The following is a 15,472-nucleotide window of genomic DNA, read 5'->3' on the forward strand; positions in this document are numbered from 1 at the left end:
CACATGTGTGTGTGTGTGTGTGTGTGTGCGTGCGCGCGCACGCGTGCAGGGGGGGTGGCACACACCTAACAATAAACCCATCAATCCATGAAACTCCTCCCCAGCAAGTGAATGGAAGCTCTGATGTTCAAATATGCAGATTGACACACATGTAGTCCACCATAGCATTATTTTTTCCATAGACCTCCATTGCCTGATAAGAATGGGATCGTGCTAGCTAGGGTGGATGAAAGAGAAACATCGTGGACACAAGTGAGTGTGTGTTAGCTAGATTATCACCACTCAAGAGAATTAGGTTCCAAGATCAATTAACTCGGACTCATAAACACAATCTTGAGTTGTTGCTAAGTCATCACAAGCTCACCATAAACAAGAGAGATGTAATGCAAAATAGATTTGGTTTATTCGTTCATGAAATGAGCTTTAAGTAACTCTACAGCCTTGCACCAATACATGTGTAGTTCCACATTTTCTCTCTTTGACTCACACTCTAGTGACTGTAGGACAAAGCTCACACCTTACAATCCTCCCCTTGATGTTTGAACTATGAAGAATACATGGAAGATTCTTTATCCACTAAGGATGACACATAGTATCCACACAGGATGACCCTTGAACTTTCGGTTACAACTTGGCGTAGAAAGACAACACTCCAATCCAGGAGCACAGACAACATATATCCCCAATCCAGGAGACAAACAGCATAACACTCCAATCCAGGAGCCACACAACAATTAGGAGCAAAAAACAACGCTCTAATCCAAGAGAAAAATCCTAAAAAATGTCTGCTTTGCTCTAATCCAAGAGCAATTTTGCTTTTTCTTAACTGCTTCATGGTCTTTGTCTTCGTATCTTCCCCTCGAACAAGTGCTTCTTTCCCCTTTTTGTTGTGCAATCAGGCTTTATTGGAAAAACAAATGCAATGTAGAAATAATGTTCTTCGAGTGTGTGTTGCTAGATTATCACTCAAGCGAATTAGGTTCCAAAATCAATCAACTTGGACTCATAAACACAATCTTGAGTTGTTGCTAAGCCATCATAAGCTCACCATAAACAAGAGAGATGTAATGCAAAATAGACTTGGTTTATTCATTCATGAAATGAGATTTAAGTAGCTCTACATCCTTGCACCAATACATGTGGGATAATTCCACCTTTTCTCTCCTTGACTCACACTCTAGTGTCTCTAGGACAAAGCTCACACCTTACATTGCCTCTATCTTATAACACAACTATGGTTGACCAAAGGTAACTAATCATAACAATTTGGCTAAATTGGATACAACTTCGGACTCAATTAAGCATCGGTTATAGTATAGGCAAGGTAATGTGCTTCACATTTGGGACTTTTAACGATAATCCCTTTATTGCAACATCACATATCAATATAAATGGACTCTTCATATGTGTTCCAAGTATTTGTAGGACACACATGACAAACTCCACATACTACTCCTTTACATGTACCATGTAATCTAGTGCATAAGAAAGCTCATCTAATCTTTGTTCACCACTAGATTGTCGACACATGATAAGTGAGTTGGAAGGTATTGACTATCAAGTCATTAGATAGTTGTAAAAGAGAATTAAAAACAATTTAACTGCTCAACAATGTATCTTTGAATTGAGAAAAGTTAATATGAGAGCTTTTGTTTGGCAACATACATTATTATGTTTGAAGATATTAGGTTTTGGAGAACATAAAGTTTGACCTTTTTGTTAGCAAAATGTCTTTTTTTCATTCCTTAGTGCATGTAGATTTGATGCAGCTCATATTCTTATGAAAAGCCATAGCAACCATAACTTAGTAAGACATTCAATCCATTAGTGAACTACTTGTGAATTTGATTGTGAACTTAAATTGAAATAGAACCTTCTATTATTCTCATACTTGTGTCAATCCAAGGTTTATGACTGCCTTTATGTTCTCTCTTTAATGTAGGATTTGGCCTTTTAAGAAGAGATTGATACCTTATTTGGCATGTTGAACCAAGCCATAGAGGAGAGGGAGAAACTTGTACAAATTCTTGATTGCCTTTGTTTAGTTTGTATGGGTCCTTTCATTTAAGGACCTCATGACTTCCATTTCAACTTTGTTTTGTATGTGAATCAAAATTGAGAGACATTGGCAGAGAATCCCCCCCCCCCCCCCCCCCCTCACCCAAAAAGTTAAAAAAATGCTAAGACTCTCCTAAATGTTTCTTAGTGCTACACTCCATTTTCTTTCGGAAAAAGGTTGATAACGGCAAAAGGCCTAAAAGGGGAAACAAGCTTAATAGTTGAGCCCATAAGTTTATATGCATGTGTATAGTAAGCAGTGTGTGAGTACCTAATGCATGTGACCATACCTACTACAAGCATACACAAAATGAACCAAGAAAACCCAAAGTCCGTTATGTAAAGATCAGGTTGAGGTGTTGAAGACTAAATGTATCAATTTCATCACTTGTAAAAGCAGCAAAAGGACTCATTCGAGCCGAAGGTTTTTGTCAAAGAGATTTCACCAATCTTGCTTATATGGACTAGCTGCATTATCTCCTCTCTCTAAATCTTATATTAGACTAAGACTTCCAACTCTTATGATCCTCTCACCCAACATGAGTGGCAATGCTGCTGAACTGGACAAGTTCTTGCTCCTAGAGATAGCTCTCTGTTTGTCCAAGTCTCTCTTTCAAATTGAGAGACATCCACATCATACTCTACAACCATTCTCAAATTGGGAATCATGAATTCTAGTGGAACAATAGGCTCAGTGCCTGAATGGAAGTAGGCCTTTTGTCACCTTGTTCTAGATTACTAATGATTCAATGTCCAAGGGTATTTCTTGCAAGCCACATGCATGCTAGTCATCGCTTGCTAACTTTCTCCTCTTCAACTCGAGCACCACGGAGATGAGCTCAAGTCTACTCCGACCAAACCCCAGAAGGGAAAAAAAAACAAAGAAACAAAGTGGTGTGGGGGGCACCTTTGGCAGAGCATGAAAGGAGCTAAACTGTGTTAGGAACACCACACACTGACAAATATAGACTCGTTTACAAAAGGTTGCCTTTATACCCATGTGCACAATATACGTGGACACCCAAACTTGCAGCACTGTCAAAATTTACCTATTCCGTGAACATTGACAAATTATACCTGCAATCAGATTTTCATACAATAATGTTTTTCATAAAGGAGCCATCTTTGAACAGAGAGATACCTCCAAAAAATGTGGCAATACAGAAAATTTTGGTGTTATACAAAAAGCTAGAGCTCCTGTTGCTGAGTAAAACGTTAGCTCAGGTCAAAATTTCAGCCACCTCTTCTCTTTCTCTTTACTCTGCACTGCTAGACTCGTGGATGCATGAGTCCTCTCGGCCGTAAGCAGATCCTTCCGAGCCTCCTGCAGCTTTCGAGATATGGCTTCATGAAAAGCTTTATCTTTGCGATTACGCAATGCCATCTCTTCAAGCTTTTCTACTTTACTTTGAAGCTCTGCGATCTCATCTGCTTGTACCATCAGTGATTTTCTGTCCTCTCTGTGTGTTCTGGCTTTCACCTGCCTCCCGCTTTTCATTTTATCGCTTTCAACGCTTGTAGTAGATTCCCTTTCCTCGCCCTCGAGGCCTACCTGCCCAGCCAGCTGGTTATTGATGAAACCAAACACATCTGGACGCTTACTTTCTTCAGATTTTGCAGCACGGGCAGCATCAGCTAGTTTCTTATCACGCTTCCTCTTCCCTCCGCGGCTCTTCTTCTTCTTCTTCTTGCCCTTCTCTTGGTCAACATTATCTCCCTTGCTAATGAAGTCAAGTGATTGATACTTAGGTAAAACCCTAACCTGAAGGGGAAGAACTATTCCTTGTCCTGTTTTACCAAGCCCCATCCCTTCTCTATACCCCATGTTGGCCATCATTTTGGAGGCCACGCCACGAGTATGCTTCTCCCAATTCGCAAAGATCCGGGTATCCAGCTGAGGGCCAGTTTCTGCCGTGCCCAACACTCCCAAGCCCAAGAAACTGTAGTCGGTCTCATCTTCGAATTCCTCATCATCCTCTTCAGAGCTAGTATTTCCTTCGTCACTATCTTGCGCACACTCTGAAAGCGATAGGTTGTCTATCCCAACATCCAAACGGCTTCCATCATGTATAAAAACTGCAGTTCCACACTGGAGGGACTCATTCCATGATTCCAGTTCTGCTTGCCTCCATAAGCCTTCACCATTTACAGCAGCGCAAGCCAGTACTGCAGATCCCGCACATGGCTGCAGCCACTTCAACAAATCAAACTTTTTCAAAGCATCGAGCCGCACCAGAATACCTGTTGCAGGTCAAAAGAACAGCTCAGCTATCATAAACACTCAATTATCAAAATTATTGCCATGAGCAACCAGAAAGAACCGTACCATGTGACATGCGGCAGCTTTCTCCAAAGCGACATCGCTGCTGCATGTAGAATTTACACATCTGCACTTTTATAGCTTCAAGTTAGTCCAGAATGAAGGTTTAGTACCTGCCACATACATAAGCCCATTTATTCCCATCTCAACCCTGCAAAATTCTTCATGCAGTTGGCCTTCTTGCCATTAGACAATTTTTTCTGGAAAGCGATCATTCAAACTTTCAAGCAACGGCTTTGCCGTTGTTTATAAACTACCCCAAGACTCAGCTATAAAGCGTTTTGTCCAGTTAAAAACCCATGAAGAGAGGTGGCAGTATATTAATGCAGCTAGGCCCTTTTGACACAAAACGTGATAAACTTTCACTGTCACTTCGTATTTTGAGGTTCATGTCATATGGAAGAGACACTAAGCAATGCCTTTTGTTTGACGAAGCAATTTCAGAAACTTGCCTATGAAAACAGATTAACTACAATGCATGAATTCCAGGTGTGTAAACGTTGAATAAAATTAGAAGCCCATGTAACCAGAAAATTGCTTTTGCTATCCCCTTGAAAAGGATTTTACCCACAAAATATGTACAAAAACTACATCCATAAATGCTAAATACATTAGAATTACAGTGTCACAAGCACACTCGCTCTGTGCGCCACGTGGACATGCTATTTACCTACTTCAACAACCAAACAGTGTGAGCCTGTTCACAAAACTTGCATATCTGGACACGTCCATTAGATTAGGTTTTTCTCAATCAGAACCTTAAATGGCCTATACACGTGTTTGAAAAGTGTTGTTACCCAATCCGGTATCACCAGCATGTAGCCTGGGAATCAAATCAATCGCATGATCTTTAGGTCTCTCTCACGAGGTAGTTCCCAAGGCAAACCCTCAAAGAAACAATCGGCTTGAGCTAGCAAAATTTCTTGAAGTTCTGTTTCAAACTCTTAACAAATTTGAATATTTATGTTCCTCCGTCTCTCAAAGAATGGAGTAAACAAGTCCCCAAAGAGTTGGTCTAACGGTAAGGCTTTGACCACTCAACCTACGGGTTGTGGGTTCAAATCCCCTGTTGGTCACACTCTAGAGGGACACCTTGTGCTCACGTGGTGTTCACGTTGCTAGGGCTCTTGCCCTTGGACACTCGAGTGCATCCTCCTCCTGGGGTAGGTCACCCGAGGAGGAGGTTCCTAGCTACGAGTTCTCTTCGTCGTTCCCAACACATTGTGCATCAATTAGGTGGTCATGGTGATGCCTACACGTGGCTCTTGCCCGATGGTACGCGGCCCTTGCCCGACCCTGTATCATGGATAATATTTGGAAGGGGTAAGCACCTCCCCCTGTAGGCCCTCTGGTGTGTCGGGAAAAAAAAAGAATGGAGTAAACAAAAAGACTGGATTTCATTATTTTAGAAAGGGCTAAAGCTGATACAAGTGAGACGAACTTGCCCTTTAATTTTACATCTAGGATGATTTCTTTGCCTTTCTCATTCTTCAATGTTGCTTTTCTACCCCAATATCGACCATGACACGGTTCTTGTGGTACCAAGGTATCCCTAAAAGTACTTCGCACCTCTCAAGTGGCATGATATAGAAGTCTTTGTTCCCTGGATACACCTCACAATGCAACCGTAGTTTGCCTATGGCAAATGTGATGGCAACATCACGCCCAAGTGCCACTAACACCGCAGCCATCTATGGCCCCATCTCTTTGGGCGCTATTCGAAGTCGATCCGCCAATTCCGCTGAAATGAAGTTGGCTTTCGCTCCTCCTTCAAAGGATATCATGTCACGATTGTGACTATGTTAACAACAATACATCTACTCCTAGTTGCAGTACGCGAAGTGCCATGCCAAGGAGGACCCCTGCGCTTGGATGGTCAAACCCCTTCGCCCAAAGGACGTGTCTCTTCGCCAAAAGCCACACTCCTTCGACAATTGGTCACACCCCTTCACTCTATGGGTGCGACTCTTCGCCCAATGGTTGCAACTCTTCGCCGAAAGGATGTGTCTTTACGTCTAAAGTCCCGTCTCTTCACCATGAGACGTGTCTTTTCATTTATGTCTCTTCGTCTCCTTTATAAGGAGCCCTTGTATCACACATTCAATCAATCAACACAGAGTCTTCTAAGTCTTGTTTCTGAGTTCGTTCAAGTTTCGTAAGTCTTAATCATGAGTTTAAGTACTTAATTAAGGATTAGTACCTAGAATCCTTACAGTGGTATAAGAGCAAAAATTTTCCCGGGACCTGAAGGTTGTGAGCCTCTCACCCTCGCCGCTACCCTCTCCCCCCTTTCCAAGAGTTGCATGGAAGCAGAAGAAAGGTGGTACACATGTGCATACGAGCATGAGGTAACTTGAAATTTTTTCTGTTCCAATTCTATAAGTAAAGACAGAACAAAGATGTGTGTGCGCGGCATACTCGGAGAACTTCGTGCACCCTTTCATACGAAAGGGCATTGACCCGGCAAAAGGCCACCCAACTCTCCCTTGCTCGCACCTTTTCCCAAGGCAATGTGCCCCTTCGCGGCACCCTTCCCCACACAACCCAAAGGGCTGAATTGAACCTTTCATGTTCGCGCCCCTTCCCGATGGCGTACCCCTTCGTGCTCGCACCCTTGGCGCATGCTTTGCTGGGCTGAATTGCATGCTGGCTGCCCTTTGCCTTTCGCTGGCTGCCCCTTGTGACTTTTCGCTAGCATGCCTCTTCGTCTGTGAGCACCCTTCCCAGGCAACCCTTCACCTTGGCGGTACTCCTCGCGCCGAGAGACTCCAGATAATTGTGCCTTTTTCCAAGCGCTGTCTATGGCTGAATTCAGCGCTGGTTTGCTACGCATGCTGAAACGCTGGCTGCTTTTGACGCTTGGCTGAATTTGACCTTTGTGCTGGCAACTCTTCGTTGAGTGTTTTTTTTACGCTGCTTCGCTCTTTTGCGCATCAAGACAGCAGCGCAACTTATTCAAGTCATTAAAAAAAATACCTAACAATTTAAGCCCCAAAGTGGCCAGCCAAGTTTTTTGGCCTGCCCCAAATTTACACACATTTTTTCTCCAACCAGCAGCGTTCTTTTAACGGGAAAAAAAAAACAAGGGGTCAATCAGCAAGTGACGCTGGAATTCACAGATGGTGCGCTACCTCTCATATGCACCCTGGCTGCAGTAATTGCGTGCCGGCCTCACACTCCTCGTGGATGCAGAAGCCTTTGATGTGCCCGTTTTGTTTCTTTCATACATAGACGAGATACCCATGGAGATTCTCCCATGAAATCCTCTTCTGCCTCTGTCGGCTCCGGAACCACTTCCATTGCCTGAACCGGTTTCAGTTCCCGTTCCTGTTCCTGAGCCTCGGCAAGAGCCAGAATCCACTCCAAAAAGAGTTACTACTCTCGAAGTATCAGTTCATGAACTTATTTCACGTTATCATTTATTTTCTATAAGCAGTCAGCATGACTGGATCACAAGATGGCGACGACAATATATTACCCGAGGATCCCATAGCGGTTCTCACAAAGCAGATGGAAGCAATTTCAACAAGCCTCGTATCGATTCATACTCGCTTGGATTAGATGCAAACGCAAACCTCTCCTCAGAGTCACTCAACAGCTTCTCAGACAATACAGGCATCTTCTTCCGACGCTTCAATGGTCGACCAGGAAGAACCACCCAAATCAAAGCCTTCGCAACTCAAAATTTCTCACCCAGAGCATGGTTTATCAGAGACAACTAGACACAAAGTACCTTCGTGCGAGCAAAAAAAGTCTCAGCATGAATATTCTTGGAAATGCTACAGTTCTAAGGAATCAACTTCTTGTTCGAATCATCAGCAAAACAAAAGCAGCAATATGAAGCTTCCAAAGGATCATCAACAATATCAAGATGGGCTTACTTAGTGGCACATATATCCGACCTTAGTTGACTACTCGGTCATGAATGCCGCGACGTTGGACAAGTTCCCCCTTGCGAGCCATGCCCTACATTTAAGTCTTTCTTGTCTGATGGTGGTACAGTTACAGATTTATTGATCCTTTCCTTGTGCAAGAGGATCCTTTAGAGGTCTAAGAGGCAACAACTTCCTCAACCTCCCCCTTGTCAATTGGAAGCCTTAATACCCGCTGAGAAAGCTGAAGATTCAGAAGATTCCAGTTCTTATGTGACAACCAACAAGCACATAACCCCTTCTTTGGCCATGATCCAGGCAGGAAAATTCGCCTCGTCACCGCCCTTGCAGAATAAAATCTTTATATATACCTTCATAAGATACCAGACGCTATGGTGAATGATAATTCTTCAAACTTCAAGATACCAGTCCTTACCTTCAATGGTGCAAAGGACAAAACAAATACAGAATCTTGCAGCACGACTTTAGTCGCTTCAACTGAGTCGTTGGACACAATTTGTTTCACAGATAAACCTTTACAGATGGAAATACCTCCAAACACTACTCTGTCTCAGTCTATGACATCCCTTCAGGAGGATCTTTCTCTCTAAACAGATACCAGACGCTATGGTGAATGATAATTCTTCAAACTTCAAGATACCAGTCCTTACCTTCAATGGTGCAAAGGACAAAACAAATACAGAATCTTGCAGCACGACTTTAGTCGCTTCAACTGAGTCGTTGGACACAATTTGTTTCACAGATAAACCTTTACAGATGGAAATACCTCCAAACACTACTCTGTCTCAGTCTATGACATCCCTTTAGGAGGATCTTTCTCTCTAAACAGATACCAGACGCTATGGTGAATGATAATTCTTCAAACTTCAAGATACCAGTCCTTACCTTCAGTGGTGCAAAGGACAAAACAAATACAGAATCTTGCAGCACGACTTTAGTCGCTGCAACTGAGTCGTTGGACACAATTTGTTTCACAGATAAACCTTTACATATAGAAATACCTCCAAACACTACTCTGTCTCAGTCTATGACATCCCTTCAGGAGGATCTTTCTCTCTACACAGATACCAGACGCTATGGTGAATGATAATTCTTCAAACTTCAAGATACCAGTCCTTACCTTCAGTGGTGCAAAGGACAAAACAAATACAGAATCTTGCAGCACGACTTTAGTCGCTCCAACTGAGTCGTTGGACACAATTTGTTTCACAGATAAACCTTTACAGATGGAAATACCTCCAAACACTACTCTGTCTCAGTCTATGACATCCCTTCAGGAGGATCTTACTATTACAAACAAACCAATGGAATACCTTACAAATTTCCAACCAGTGGTCATCACTCAACAAAAAACCCAAGTCAGTTTACCAATAATTTCACTCGAAGCAGATACAGATTCAATTTTTTCTTGGACAAAGCTCGAAATTACAAATGACTTTGACAAAGACACTTATCAAGTTGCAGATATGATCAGTTTTCAGTTTGGCAAAATAGTCATGGTCAATAACAGTGCCATGACATGGGACTTAACAGGAAGAGCTTTGGATGCAGAAGCACTACAACATTACATTTCCTTCTCCCGGAGTTTCTTCAACTACCCTGGGTTTATTTAAAGAGGGAGGGAATGTCACGATTGTGACTATGTTAACAACAATACATCTACTCCTAGTTGCAGTACGCGAAGTGCCATGCCAAGGAGGACCCCTGCGCTTGGATGGTCACACCCCTTCGCCCAAAGGACGTCTCTCTTCGCCAAAAGCCACACTCCTTCGACGACTGGTCACACCCCTTCGCTCTACGGGTGCGACTCTTCGCCCAATGGTTGCAGCTCTTCGCCGAAAGGATGTCTTTACGTCTAAAGTCGCGTCTCTTCACCATGAGACGTGTCTTTTCATTTATGTCTCTTCGTCTCCCATGTAAGGAGCCCTTGTATCACACATTCAATCAATCAACACAGAGTCTTCTAAGTCTTGTTTCTGAGTTCAGTTCAAGTTTCTTAAGTCTTACTCATGAGTTTAAGTACTTAATTAAGGATTAGTACCTAGAATCCTTACATATCAAGACCGCCTGATCTCGTACTTTGCCCCACGCCCTGCCGAGCTCGTTGCTCTCGTCCCTCTAATCTAAGGTCGCCCCACAAAATCTGAGCCCATTCCTGCCTTTGTCTTTCCTTTCTTTGTTTGCTCCACTACAAGTTTGTAACTCTCTAGCTTGTCTTTAGCTTTCTCCTTTGATTCTTTCTTAGGACACTTTGACAAAATTTGCTATGGTTCCCCACGGCCATAACACTTGCCTTCCTTGAAATACTTTGCATGTTGCTCTATTGTCAATTTAGGCCCTGTGGGTTTCTTCTTCTGCTTCGTGCCTTCTTCTTCTCCTTGGTAGACTCCTTCCCGGTTTACTTGGACACTAGTTTGTCTGTTGCATAAGTCAAGGAGCCCAAATGCAACCAAATGCAAGAAACTACGTTCCATGAGCTTCTCAATGCTCTTGGACTTTTGCTTCAAGCAGTTGTGTCGGATCTCTCTAGATAATCTATGACAAACCACTCCATCTTCTTCAGAAAGGGAAACCTTCCGAAAAGAAGCAATGGGCAAAAAGGTATCCCAAAATCGTTGACAATACATAGCCAAAGTATCATCTTCAAATGGTTCCAAGATGTAACCACATCTTATTTGTACAACTAAGTCAACCATACTGAAGTGAACACTTTCTTGAATGTTACCCACATTTTCGGAGCTTTCCTATAGAGAATCAGGGTCGACCACCATGTCTAAGCATTTCCCTTTAGAAAAGATGCAGTCTTTCGTACCTTAAAGAGAAAGCAAAGAGAAGTTTCCCCAAGAGAAAGTGGTGTCAAACTCCTATATGTAACAGAGGACTCGATGGGAATCCTCGTAAACCAGAAAAGTGTCAAAGCTAACTACTAGACCCCATCCTTAAACTCTTTTATCTTTTTTTTCCACAAGAAAAAGATCCTTCTAATAGTTAATCAAACTGCCCATTGGGCTACAAACTACCCCAACAAGAGGGGGGGCTACATGAGCATGAGGGGAGACTCCCAATGAAAAAAAGAGATGTACAATGACGACTAAATCAAGATATGGGAGGGGGAAACCACACAGGTGGCCGGTAATGCCATCTAGGAGCTGTCACAAGACGGGCACCACGTGCCAATAGCACTCCATTAACAGTTGAACTGAGAGAGAGAGAGAGAGAGAGAGAGAGAGAGAGAGAGAGAGAGAGACGACACGCGACATGGAGTGGCGGAATTCCACCCCAAAGAGTATTGGCCCCAAACCTTGGCGCCCCTTTTGGTATTTCTTTATATTGCATCAACACAGTACAAGTCGGTACTCCAGACTCTGCACCTTCTCCAAGAAACATGCCAGAGAATGAGCCCTAACCTCATATTTAAAGGCCCTAGGCCCCAAAAGCAGTTTACAGTAAAAAGCCTTCAAACTCAAAAGCATTTGGTCCAAAAGCAAAGCCAAAAAGCTGCCATCGTAATTTACGAAAATCCGTACAGCCTGCCACGTCATCAGCCAATGCAAAAAGGCAAAAATCCGTACAATCAGCCACGTCATCAGCAGCTCCGCCAACTTTTCTTGTGTGTGTGTGGAACCTGCTTTATTTTAATCCTTTATGTCACTTGGGGCCCCATCAGACGGGGTCCCCATAAGTTGGTAGGACTTCTTCTTCTGTTACTTGTTCTTCTTAGGGTTTAGGCCCCTCGGCCAGCATCAGCAAGTTGGCTAATTCTTTAGGGCTTTGACACGTCAGCAGTTTGTGACATCTCCCATTCTTGAAAGAGAGTAATCGTCCGCCATTACAGCATATCTGCAAAACAACTCAAGTTAGCTCAAAAATTTCAGAGGGTCATTCCAAGGGACATTCCGAGGGACAATCAGTTTGCTCTTTTTGTTAAGGAGTTAGCTTCTCCTTTCGGCTCTTTTGATCAAGGAGTTAGCTTCTCCTCTCGGCTCTTTTGATCAAGGAGTCAGCTTCTCCTTTCGTCCAGATTGGAACTCTTGATATTCCGGCGTAGTAAAATTAGCCATCACACCCAGGTCGTACTGATCTGCCACAGGTGTCTTGATGCACTAAAATTACATACCCAAGCAATCTCATCCAATTAGGAATATTCAATAGTTAGCACATCACAATGTAACACAAATGCTCACATATGCATGTTACAAGACATAGAAACATGAAGCCATCGATGAACACTCCTCCCGCATAACCTAACAAGGTCCGGGTCGAGAGATATTCAACGACTCCCTCATCACTCCTCCCGCATAACCTAAAAAGGTCCAGGCCGGGAGATAAAGAGGCCTTTTACAACCAAACGCCCCCCAGACCGCAGTCTACGTCGTTTGGAAGTGCTGAGAGTAACCACTACTCATACTTTCTTAATACTCCTCCCGCATAACCATCCAGGTCCAGACCGGGAGTCACGACCACAATTATTTTACAAGCATGCAACCAAACGCTCCCCAGGCATCGGCCTGCGTCGTTCGGAGGTTTTCAAACATACAACGAAATGCTCCCTAGACATCGGTTGCGTCATTCCGAGGTTCAAACGATACCAAAACAGTATTTTTCACTTCTCCACCCGGGAGTTAAATCACCAATCATTGAAACCAATATCAAACCAAAGTCAAACAATTCAAATCGGCACCAAGATAGGTTCAAAACAGATACCATCCATTTCAAACAAATTCCAAACAAGATCACCAAACAAGTTCTCAAACAGAACTCAAACTTAAAAAGCAATCTCGACATCAGCCCAGCTCAAAAAGTCGACTGACTTTCCATCCTAAAACCTGCACCAAAAATATTAGGGTTAGGCTCCATCCATAAGGCCGTAGTTGACGACAGCATGGTCCATCAGCTCTTGGACAGACAATGTTCCTCTGGCGGTGATGGTAGTCCTAAGATAGCAATCGCACTGGACCTCCAAGGTCATCTGCTCGAAAGAGACATCTACTGAGAGATGTCGAGAAATTTCAAGTTATAATCTGTTAGGGTTTTCCATAGCAAGCATTTCAAGATACCCTACTCTGCCAGAAGTTGCACTCCGAAGGAAGATGTCAAAAACCGTATAGCTTCGGGCAAATATTTTCTTGAAATCTTGCAAGTCCTTGGAGTGTGCGGCTTGGTAGCTATAGACTTCCACCACTGCATGGCACTGCCTCTGAGAAAAACAGTAGCTCGAAACAAATCTTGGATCCTTCTCTTACAAGTGATCTTTATGGCTTATGCCCTATAAGACATGAGCGGTGAAGACGGGAGCGCGCCCGATGCACGATGAAGTAAGGGTGGGAGTGGCTAGTAAGTCCAGGGTCGGAGCACGCAACTAAACATTTCAATGAACTTTGGAAGTGCAATCTTGCTCTGTCTGCTCTTTGGTAGGACCGGTATGCTTTCAGAAAAGCACACGCCTAATGCTTTGATACCACTGTCACAAGACGGACACCACGTGCCAATAGAAAAGAACAGACTGATAAGACTTTTAGCACTTCATTAACAGTTGAGCTGAGAGAGAGAGAGAGAGAGAGAGAGAGAGAGAGAGAGAGAGACGACTCGCGACACGGAGTGGCGGAATTCCACCCCAGAGAGTATTAGCCCCAAACCTTGGCGCCCCTTTCGGTGTTTCTTTATATTGCATCAACACAGTACAAGCGGGTACTCCAAACTCTGCACCTTCTCCAGGAAGCATGCCAAAGAATGAGCCCTAACCTCATATTTAAAGGCCCTAGGCCCCAAAAGCAGTTTACAGTAAAAAGCCTTCAAACTCAAAAGCATCTGGTCCAAAAGCAAAGCCAAAAAGCTGCCAACGTAATTTACGGAAATCCGCACAACCTGCCACGTCATCAATCAACACAAAACGCGGAAATCCGTACAGTCTGCCACGTCATCAACCAGTGTAATTTTCAAAAATCTGCCATGTCATCAACATCTCCGCCAGCTTTTCCTGTGTGTGTGTGTGGGTCCTGCTTTATTTTAATCCTTTATGTCACTTGGGGCCCCATCGGACGGGGTCCCCATAAGTTGGTAGGACTTCTTCTTTTATTACTTGTTCTTCTTAGAGTTTAGGCCCCTCGGCCAGCATCTGCAAGTTGGCTCCATTCTTTAGGGCTTTGACACGTCAATAGTTTGTGACAAGAGCCATATGGACCATGGTGTAGAAAGGCCCCGAACGCCCATGTCGTAGAAATGCCTCGCGGCACTCCCACATACAGTCGAAGCTGCCTTGCAGCCTCTTGAACTGACCTCGAAGTGTGTGGATCAGCTCCAGCCATATATCTCATACAGTCCACTCGTGAGATGGGGTGGGCTGGATGATGCGGAAGCACTGGGCTCTCCATATGAACCAGAGGGTCAGGCTGCAAATAAGCTCCCAGCAAAGCTCTCTATCACTGCTCCACTCTTGGGACGTAAGATTTTGTGGCAGGCTGGAGTGTGGGTCGGTCCTCCTATATCACAATCATCCTGCTAGCTGAGGACAGCTGAAAAAAGTGTGTTGGGCCCGTGAGGGTGGATCAAGTAGCAGCACCCCAATCTTGCTAAATGGTCCGGCTTGACTGTTTTTTCATTGGAATGAAGTGAGGTTGCTTGCTGAATCTGTCAATGGCAGTCCAAATGCCATCGTGCCCACTCTGTGTCTTCGGGAGATCAAAGATGAAATCCATTGCAATACTTTCCCAAGGGCGGGTGGGAATAGGTAAAGGCTGTAGTAATCCATGTGCCTTATGACTACCAAACTTGACCTTCTAGCATACTAAACAACTACGAACAAAGTTGTCCACATCCTTCTTGAGTCTCGGCCAAAAGAAATAACGCTCCACACCTTTCAAGGTGGTGTCAATGCCGCAGTGACCCGTAAAAGGTGGACAATGGCACTCAGTCAAAACCTTTTCCCTCAATGGTTGTGCAACACATAACATCATTTTCTTCATCGACTAGCTATCCCGTATGGAATACCATGGCACTATCTCCCCATTCTGTATTCTGGTAAACAGATCAGAAAAATTTGGACAAGTGGCGTACTGATCAACCATATCCTCAAAGCTTCTAAGATGAATCGCGGAAATAGCCAAGACTAGGGACTTCCGAGACAATGCATCTGCCACTAAGTTTTTATGTCCCTAAACCATAGTTATAGGGGACGGGGGGAACGGGGCCTAGGGCCGGGGGA

The 15,472-nt window shown here is 43.8% G+C and overlaps 1 protein-coding gene across 1 annotated transcript in view; it reads right to left on the reverse strand.

Annotated features, from left to right (window-relative positions):
- Window positions 1-3,129: 3,129 nt before the first annotated feature.
- The window catches only part of LOC147421696 (zinc finger (CCCH-type) family protein / D111/G-patch domain-containing protein), a 45,405-nt gene continuing 33,062 nt past the window's right edge, over window positions 3,130-15,472 (reverse strand). The window contains exons 3-4 of the mRNA XM_086503477.1: window positions 4,385-4,445; window positions 3,130-4,299 (exon numbers count right to left, since the gene is read on the reverse strand). Coding sequence (XP_086359603.1) covers window positions 3,284-4,299; window positions 4,385-4,445 — 1,077 coding nt within the window. The 3' untranslated portion in view covers window positions 3,130-3,283. The remainder of the gene's footprint in view (window positions 4,300-4,384; window positions 4,446-15,472) is intronic.

Source organism: Adiantum capillus-veneris, chromosome 27 (assembly GCF_014529385.1).
Source record: "Adiantum capillus-veneris isolate H3 chromosome 27, ASM1452938v2, whole genome shotgun sequence".
In the NCBI taxonomy this organism is placed as follows: domain Eukaryota; kingdom Viridiplantae; phylum Streptophyta; class Polypodiopsida; order Polypodiales; family Pteridaceae; genus Adiantum; species Adiantum capillus-veneris.